The 9,442-nt window shown below is 54.0% G+C and overlaps 1 protein-coding gene across 1 annotated transcript in view; it reads left to right on the top strand.

The window, feature by feature from the left end:
• COL27A1 (collagen, type XXVII, alpha 1) overlaps positions 1 to 9,442 on the top strand; it is a 173,099-nt gene that overhangs the window by 137,446 nt on the left and 26,211 nt on the right. Inside the window, exons 38-41 of the mRNA XM_011998515.1 lie at positions 3,929 to 3,982; positions 4,109 to 4,216; positions 5,359 to 5,412; positions 6,382 to 6,435. Of these exons, the coding sequence (XP_011853905.1) occupies positions 3,929 to 3,982; positions 4,109 to 4,216; positions 5,359 to 5,412; positions 6,382 to 6,435 (270 nt within the window). The remainder of the gene's footprint in view (positions 1 to 3,928; positions 3,983 to 4,108; positions 4,217 to 5,358; positions 5,413 to 6,381; positions 6,436 to 9,442) is intronic.

Below are 9,442 nucleotides of genomic sequence, written 5' to 3'. Positions count from 1 at the left end.
AGTGGTGTTGGTGGTGGTGATGGCGATGACAGTGGTGTTGGTGGTGGTGATGGTGATGATAATGGTGGTGATGATGATGGGGAAGTGATGATGGTGATGGTGGTGGTGGTGATGGTGGTGATAATGGTGGTGGTGGTACTAATGATAGTGGCAGTGGTGGTGATGATGGATAGTGGTGATGGTGGTGATGATGGTGGGGAAGTGATGATGGTGGTCATGGCAGTGGTGGGGGTGGAGGTGATGATGATGATGATGTGGTGATATGGTGTGGGCAGTGGTGATGATGATGGTGATGATGATGGTAGTAGTGGTGTGGTGGTGGTAGCTGTGTTAATGTCAATGTTTTGCCATCACTCCCATTTCTCATATGCCGGGATTGGAAAGAGAGTCACTTAGGCCAGGCCAAGTGTGTGCTGAGTGATAAGGCAGTGAGGGGCCTTGAGTCTCTTTGGCATCAGGATAAATACTTCCCACTCTGTGGCCTGGAAACAGTTGAGTATTTAAAAATAGAATTTTATGAGCCATTGGGGCCTTTCCAGAAATGCATCTGTATGGATGGGGCCCAGCAGAAATCTTCATTCCAGGCCCACAGCCTCACCCACTGTATGTATGCTCTCTGCCGGAGAGGGCACGTCCCAGCAAGTGGTGCCCTGTCCTGGGGGAGACGCAGCCTCCCGTCTCCCTGCCCCTGTACCGGATGCTTCAGCACTGACTCATCTCGCCTTCTGCAAGGGATCAGTCGGCCATTGCAGCCACCTCAGTGCACTGGAAAATGCCACCAATCACTGTGACATGCCTTCCCCGTTGCCTGACCATGACCAGCCTGGAAGGAGAGGTGCCCCGGAAGTAGAGGAGCTGCGTGTCACTTCTGACCTGGCTGGGAGGCCCACAGAGGGCTTCCTCTCACTGAGCCTCAGTTCCTTTAGCTCCAAAACGGGATCAATAATCCCTTCCTCCAAACACTGGTGAGAATTGAACGAACATTTATGTAGAATGAGAACACAGCACATGGCCCGTGGTGAGGGTTATAGGGATTGTTGGTGTTTTATCACCAGAAGAGCTGGAGACTTTGAGATTGCCTAGTGCTGTCTGATAGAAATGAAATACAAGCCATATACAAGCCACTCCTTTTACATTTTCTAGTAGCCACCTTTAAAAAGCAAAAAGAAACAGGTAACTTTAATTTTAAGGGCCAGTGCGGTGGCTCATGCCGGTAGTCCCAGCACTTTAGGTAACCGAGGTGGGAGGATTGTTTGAGCCTAAAAGTGCAAGACCAGCCTGGGCAACATACTGAGAACTTGTCTCTACAAAAATTAAATTAAATCAAATTAAAAAGTTAGCTGGGTGTGGTGGTGCGTGCCTGTAGTCTCTGCTACTCGGGAGGCTGAGGTGGGAGGATCACTTGAGCCCCAGAGGTTGAGGCTGCAGTGAGCTGAGATCGAACCACTGTGTTCCAGTCTGGGCAACAGAGAGAGACCTGTCTCAGATTAAAAAAAAAAAGAATTAATTTTAATAATGTAGTTTATTTAGCCCAATATATCCAAATATCATTTCAAAATATAATCAATATAAAAATCATTAATAAGATATTTAGCACTCTTTTTGTAGTAAGTCTTTGAAATCAGTGTGTAGTATATATTCATAGCACATCTCAATTCAGATGTGAATTTTCATTGGAAATACCTGATCTGTGTTTAGATTTTCATTGTATATAAAATTTCACTGGAAATACTTGATCTGTATTGAGATTTCATAAAATTTACAGTTGAAAATGTAGGTTCATATACCCAAGTTACTCCAATCAAGTTTTGTAGCAACATAATTGGGTGTGTCAACTTTTACTTTTTTTTTTTTTTTCTTTTGAGACACAGTCTCACTCTGTCGCCCAGGCTGGAGTGCAGTAGTGCTCACTGCAATCTCCGCTTCCTGGGTTCAAGAAATTCTCGTGCCTGGGCCCTCCCAAGTAGCTGGGATTACAGGTGTGCACCACCACACCTGGCTAATTTTTGTATTTTTAGTAGAGACAGCGTTTCGCCATGTTGGCCAGGCTAGTCTTGAGCTCCTGGCCTCAAGTGATCCACCCACCTCGGCCTCCCAAAATGCTGGGATTACAGGTGTGAGCCACTGTGCCCGGCCTTTAATTTAATTTTAAATTAATTAAAGTTAAATAATATTAAGAATTCAGTTCCTCAGTCAGAGTAGCCACATTTCAAGTGTTCAGTAGCTGTATGTGGCTGGAGGCCACGGGGCTAGTCCCATACTAGAGGTGGGGAAATTGAGGTTCAGAGAAAGAGCAGGACTGGTCCAGGGGTACATGTGGACTCAGGCACTGGGACGCAGGCAGTCTGTGCTGAGGTCCTTCCCAGGCCACTGTTCCTGCCTTTCTGAGGACCACAGGGTGGTCTAAGTGGTGTGTCCCTTTGGGATAGCATGATCTTTTCTGGCATCATAACTGATGCTGCGTTATGTCTTTAGAGCAGACATTTCTCCCTTGTGCTGAATCAAAGCCAGCTGCCCCATAATTTTCATGCACTGGCCACCCTAGAGAACATGGCTGGCCCTGCCCCCAGAACAGCTGCAGAAATCTGCAGACGGGAACCAAGTCCTCTGGGTTGGTCCAGATGTTTCCTTGTTCCTCTAGGACTTCTTCTTCCTGTCCCTCTTCTATCACAATTAGTCAGTGCCTCTTCTTAAAGTACAATACCTATTCCCGAATGGGACATCACCTCCTTCATTCTACATCTGGTGCCTCTGTTAATGCAACCAGAGGGATTATATCAAAGCAGCTCCTTAGTGCTTACCAAGAGCATAGACATTCTTTCTAGATCCTTTGAGGCTTGCAGTCAAGAAGTCCTTTCTAGGCCAGAAACGCTGCCTGCCCCACTCCCTCCATCCCGACCTATGGCCCAGGATTGATTCTCTCTCTTCTCTTTCTCTCTGTGTCTGTCTCTTACTGTCACATTCACACTTGCACACACTCACTCACCCTTGCTGTGCAGTTTTTCTGACAACTGTGGACACAAAGCTGAATTTGCGCACCCCCACCCCCACCCCGCCACACACCAGGGCAGGGCAGGGCAGGCCAGAGCTTCTCTTTGGGAAGCCCTGTGGGGCAGGGGCAGAGTGGCCTGTCAGAGGCAACGGCCTGGGGACCCCAAGGAAAGTGGGAGAAGGCAGCTGACCTTTCCAGCACAATTCCTTACTGTGAAGAGGCTCCTCCAGCCCAGTCCCTGAGAGAGGAGGGGCCTGTGCGAGGGACATGCCCCAGGAATTGCTCACAAGTGACGCACAACATCTCAGAGATAGGGAAGAACCTATAAATCCTCTCCATTTGCCACCTCGTGTCATCAATGGGGACCATGAGCCAGGGGGTGGAAAGAGCCCTGGGCATGGAGCCAGACACAGCTGGGATTGATTCAGGGCCTGCAAGGCGCAGCTGGGACCCTGGGCAAAAGCCACTGTATCTTTGGGAACTTGGCTGCCTCAACTGGAAGCGGGTCTCATTGGGGCCTAACGTTCAAGGTCGTTGGGAGGGTGGAACAGTACTTGGCGCTGGAGAGAGCTCCGTGCAGAGAGCTGTTCCCTGTAGGACACCCCTGGATGCCTAACAGTAACCATGACGACAGTGAAGCCAGCCATTGCAGAAGCCACACCCAGCGTCCACCCCTGCACCCAGGCCTCGCTGTCAGCACGTTCTTGCATCGCCAAGTCGAATCCCTAAGTTCTGTGACACTGTCCCCACTACACAGCAGAGGACGCTGAGCCTGGGAAGTTAGGTCAGGCTCAAGGTCACACGGGTACTGAGTGGCAGAATCAGTTTCGAACTGGGCCGTCTGCCTCCGGAGCCGACAGTCTGACCACCTTGCAAATCCGCCTCAATTTCCTCTCTTCTCTCATTTCTCGTGCTCTTTCCCTCCTCTCTCCTCAGGGTCCTGAAGGAAAATCAGGGAAGCAAGGCGAGAAGGGCCGCACTGGAGCCAAGGTAGGTGCCTCCTTCTGCCTCGATGGGCCCACGTCCCTCCCCCACATCCCGTCCCCAGTCCCTCCCCTCCTTGGCCCCCCCGTCCTGCTGGGGCCTGGTGACAGCTTGTCTCTCCTCCTGTTGCAGGGCGCCAAGGGCTACCAAGGACAGCTGGGTGAGATGGGCGTCCCTGGAGACCCCGGACCCCCTGGCACTCCAGGCCCTAAAGGGTCCCGGGGCAGCCTGGGACCAACGGTGAGGACTCTCTCGCTGGGGTCGGGGAGTAAGATATGGACTAGAGGGAACCAAGGGCAGGAAAGGAGACACCAGGCTTCTCTGTGCTGCTGTCACCCACCCCAGCTATTAACTGAACACCTGGTGCTCGCTGTCCCAGTCACCTCTGAATCATGAATCGCTCTGGTAACCTGCAGAAAGCTGCAGCCCCGCCTCCGGAACAGTATACACCACACAGAATATTTCCTGCAATTTGAAGGGGTGTGTGGGTCCCCTGAAGCCCTCTATGGACCCAAATGAATAAGCCTTGTTATTAGCATCAGGGGAGAAAGGACCCGATTCTTAGGACTGTTTTTATCACACAAGGAGATTTCCCCCTGGAAATAGATTCGGGAGAAACAGGGCAATGCTCCTGCAGGTCCCTGGATGACTCTGAGGGTGTCCCAGAGCATTGCTGGGCTGCCCTGAAGGAAGGGGCCCAGAGGGCTTTGATACCTGCAGGAGATGAAGACCCCAGGCGGAAGCAAGGGAAGGAGGCTGAAGAGGGTGACACAGCAGCTCCAAGCTGGCTGTGTGTAAGGTTAAGCAACCAGGCTGGTTTGTGGTATTTGCCAGTTTCTGCAGTGTAAATGCTCCCTCCGTGGCTGGTTTCAAGCCACTGACATGACATCACTGAATGCAGAGTGGGTTGGAGTTACACAGCAGCCCTCCCTTAGGCAGTGTTTCCACCAACACGCACAGATGCAGTAGACCAAAATAACTTCATGAGAGTAGGGAGGAGGAGAATGTAGTAAAACGGCTAGGAGGAGATGAGTTTTGAGTATCCTCTATCTTGGTTTTTAGTAAAATTAATTTAGCTGTAAGTCCATAAACTGGAATTGTTAATAACGGCTCTGTTTCACTGGCTTGTAAAAGTCCTGAGAATTTAGCAATCAGCTGTCTTGAACCACTGGAGCCAGGAGAAGGAGGGCTGGGGCGGGGGTGGGGATTTCCAGGGAGGAGGGATGATGTCACTGGCTTTCTGCCTTGTTCACACACCTTGGTTATGGGCAGCCTGGAAGCCAGGCTGCTGGGTGGAGCGGGGCTGGAGCCTGCAGGGAGACTGCTGTGTCCCTGCTGTGAGAGCCACACTCCATACCAACGAGGGCCTCCTCCTTTTGTAGGGTGCTCCTGGACGCATGGGGGCCCAAGGAGAACCGGGACTGGCTGGTTATGATGTAAGCAGATATCACCTCACTCTACCCCCTGACTCTGCCCTGCAGGCCTGGACGCACAGGCCCACGCCAGCCTCTGCCCCACCACCTCCCGGCTGAAGGCTGACCGCTGGGACACTGAAGATGTGGGGTCTCACCTGCCCCAGGGAGCCCTGGGCCCAGAGCTGTGGTGGGGGTGGAAGATCATGGATGGGACAGGTGTGGTTGGGGCCACCAGATCAAAATGAGCCACCCCAAGCCTTCCTGGGTATTTCCTGCCTGGGGTGGGTGCTCTGCATGCCTTGTCTGCTGTCTGGGGAAGGGACCATTTTTGCATCCAGTCTGGCACCTTCTTAGACATGGCTGAGCCAAATCCATGTTACACATCTGGAGAGAACAGGGCTCAGAGGGGTACGGTGCCTGCTCAGAAGGGGAAACCGGGGCTCAGGAGGATAGAGAGGCGCACGAGGCCTGACCACTTCAGTTTGGAGGTGGAATCCTAGCTCTGGTCCTCGAGGCTCTAGATCCAGTGTTTGGTAGAGATACAGCAGGGAGGGGAGGAGAGGGAGAGGAAAACAGGCAAGACAGGACCTGGAGGAATGTTGCGAGGAGCCCACGGTGGGTGTCCGCACCTGCAGGCCTGGCCAAAGCCTGGGAAGGTCTGTTGAGGCAAGCGTTTTGCCCCTGTCCCTGGTCCTGGCTTGGAGGACAAAGCTGGTCCTCCCGAGATACCCTTCCAGGTCTGCTCCAGGGTGGGGTGGGCAGGGCCCCTGACCATTCAAGCTGGAACACCCCTTTGGGGTGTGTCTGGGACCAGCATGGCCGGTCTGGAAGGCCAGGGCTCAGACAGACACAGACTTACTCAGAGCCACACAGCCAGCTGGGGCAGAGCTGGGACCCAGTTTTGCAGCCCAGTGTCCCCATCTCAGAGTCCACGTCCTTTGTCCTTCCTGAGTCCTCATTCTGACTTATCTCCTTCTTGTTTTCCTGCAGGGACACAAAGGCATTGTGGGACCCCTCGGACCTCCTGGACCAAAAGGCGAAAAGGTGGGTGTTTGCTCTGGGGGAAGCAGCTGCACCCTCGTGTCTGAGGCTGAGGTCAGCTTCGGGGCCAGCAGGAGAAAGCCCCTGGGGTAGCCATGGCTGGAGAAGCCTGTGGGGGCTCACCCCCTGCAGCAGCCAAGGCTGGTGTCCCTGCCACCGTGCCCAGCAGGCAGGAGCCATCAGATCCACATTCAGCAGTATGTGCTGGGTGTCATCTTTGTACCCAGTGCTGGAATGAAAATATGCAATCCCTCCCCTCACGGGGCTTATAACCAAGAAGCAGAAATGGACATCAATCTGGTAATGACTAAAACTGTAACTCCATCATCTGTGTCGACATGGGAATTGAAGCCTTGCCCGTGAATGAGATCACCCAGCGAGAGTGGGGAGAGGATGCTGAGCAGGAGAGGCTTAGGACGGAGAGTGAGGAACCCCAGTGGTTAGTGGTCAAGGAAGGAGCCACCAAGCCAGAGGAGAAGGCATGTTCATTCCCCACCCCTTGGCTCAAGATTCAGTAGAGGAGAGAAATCACTGGAAGGATCCTCGCTGATCCCTGGCCCTTGCCCCGCCATGCTGGTGGGGATGTGGAGGGCCAGGAGTGCCAGAAGGTCCAAGGTATTGGTGCCATGTCACGTCCAGGGCAATACCCAGCTGGCCCCATGTGTCTGAGTCCTTCCTTCGTCGCCTGAGTCCCTTCTGTCTTTCCTCCTCCCCCTCTCCCCTGCTGGCTCAGCTGGAACGCTCCGCTTGCCCCCTGCCTCCCCAGCACGCCTTTCTTTTGCTGAGTCAGCTCCCCACTAACTAAATCCTGCTGTTGATGACTCACGCTGGCCCGGCGTGCTGCCCAGCTGACCCCTTCCTCCTGCTGGAGGAGGACAGCTCAGCCATCAAAGAGGGCCACCCGCCCCAGCTGATTCCACAGGAAGCCACCGAAGGTGCCACTCAGTACCCCGGGTCCCTCCTGGGCCCTTGCAGCCTGTCAGTGCTGGCGCAGAAGGGGTTAACACAGACCCTGAAACAAGGAGGCCCTGGTGCGCCCCAAGGCCTCCGCTCCAGGCCATCTGCAGCTCTAGAAGCAGTCTCTGTGGCTGCTGAGAATGGGACCCTGACATCAAATCTGCCTTAAGGCTGCAGGGGCCTTGGGGGGTCCCCAGGATTCCCTGAGCCTTGAGTGCCTTATCAGGTGGGAGGTCCTCGGGAATGAGAGGCCAAGGTTCGGGGGGGGGCATCACATATACGTCAGCCAGATGCCTTTTCTGACTTAGAAGGCATTATTAGATTCATTTATTCCTCCAGCTCTCCAATAGGTATTTATGGAGGATGTAGTGTGTTCCAGGCCCTGAGCTAGAGGCTGGGAATGATGCCCTTAGAGGTCTCAAAAATAGGGCGAGTCCCATGAATGAACAGTCACCCACAAGCTGGATGGTGCTGGGGAGGAGAGAGCAGGTTCCTGGGGAGACACCGAGCGCACGCCCACATGCAGAGCTCTTTCCCTGCCATTTCTCCCGTAATCCTCACCGCAGCCCCAGTGCAGAGATACCACTGTTCTACAGGACAGGTGGGGAAACTGAGTCCCCATGAGGCTCAGAGACTAGCCCAGGATCTGTAGTAAGAGGGTGGCAGGGCCAGGATTTAGACCCCATCTGTCTGATGCCAGAGCCTACTTCCTTAACCAAAAGCAGACCTGAGATAAGGAAGCCATACGCCTTTAACTTGAACCGCCCACCCCGGCTCACCGTGGGGGTGAGCTCACTACAAGGCTGGTGGCCAGAGAGAGGGGATGAGACTGTGGGACTTGGACAGGGGAGGGACAGTATCCTACCAGATTTCTGGTGCGAAAAAATGCATCCTCAAACTACACTCACATTGCGGGGCATCAGTATAGGTGATCCAGGATGGGGCAGGCAGGGCCCCCGACCATCCAAGCCGATCCATTCTGGGCTTTGGGCCCAGATTGCCTCGATTCCTGAGTGGCCTTGGCTAAGATCTTCCTCTCAGTTTCCTATCATTAAGTGTGGACAATAGTCCCAGCGGCATAGGTTACTGTGCAGATTGGATGAAACAAACCTCACAAAATGCCTGGCACATGGAACATGCTGGGTAGACACAGGCAGGCCCCTTCCCCAAAGTCCCCAAGTCCAGCTGCCTCTGTCCACAGTGGGACTTGAGCACTGGATCAAAGAACCATAGAGAGTGGGCAGGGACGAGAAGGAATCCCCGCTCCCTGGGCCACCCCTCTGAGTACAGCTGGTTCTAGACCTCAGGCCTAGTCCCTGCCAGCCTGCAGCCTCCACCCACAGGAACCACAGAGGCCCCAGGCTGGTGGCTGATCACCACCAATCTTTAGAACTGACTCCAGCCAGGGATGTGTCCCAGCTCCAGGGACGCTTTGCCTCTGTCCAGCCTCTTCCGGCTCCATTTCAGTCCCTGTGAACAAAGGGGTCCAGGGGTGCCTGGCTTGAGCCCTGTGCCCAGAGGAGTGACACAAGTTTTCTGGGGCTGGAGTCTTCTGAGCCCTGAGATTCTGCCATTTGCCGTTCCGCTTACACCTTCCTTGTAGTTGAAAGGTGGCGTCTATACCTATCCTGCGGGTGGACCAGGGCCTGGGGTGGCCATGGCATGAGGACCTCACCTCTAAACTCTGCTCCCCTCCCCGACCCCCGTCTCTGGCCATGTCCATGTGACACAGTCTCACTGCTGCTATTGTTACCGGCTACAGCAATTTTAATGCGATCTGCAGAGCCCCTGCTACGTGGGCAGCAGCCTGCTGAGGGCTCCTGTGCCTTTCCTCACCGAGTCCTCTGAACAGCACCGGGACGCGCTCCAGTCCCGCTCTGCACATAGGAACCTGTCTTATGGATACACCCCCATGCTGACTGGCTGCCAAGTGCCGCCTGGGGCTACCATGGAGGGTAGGAGGTTCACCCTAAAGCTGGTTCCTCCCAGCAAGGATCAGAGACAGGGACTCTCAGATAGAGGGTGAAGAACTCTGAGCAGGTCCCATCATCTC

Source organism: Mandrillus leucophaeus, unplaced genomic scaffold, assembly GCF_000951045.1.
Source record: "Mandrillus leucophaeus isolate KB7577 unplaced genomic scaffold, Mleu.le_1.0 Scaffold572, whole genome shotgun sequence".
NCBI classification, from domain to species: domain Eukaryota; kingdom Metazoa; phylum Chordata; class Mammalia; order Primates; family Cercopithecidae; genus Mandrillus; species Mandrillus leucophaeus.
This window is presented reverse-complemented; position numbering and strand designations above follow the sequence as displayed.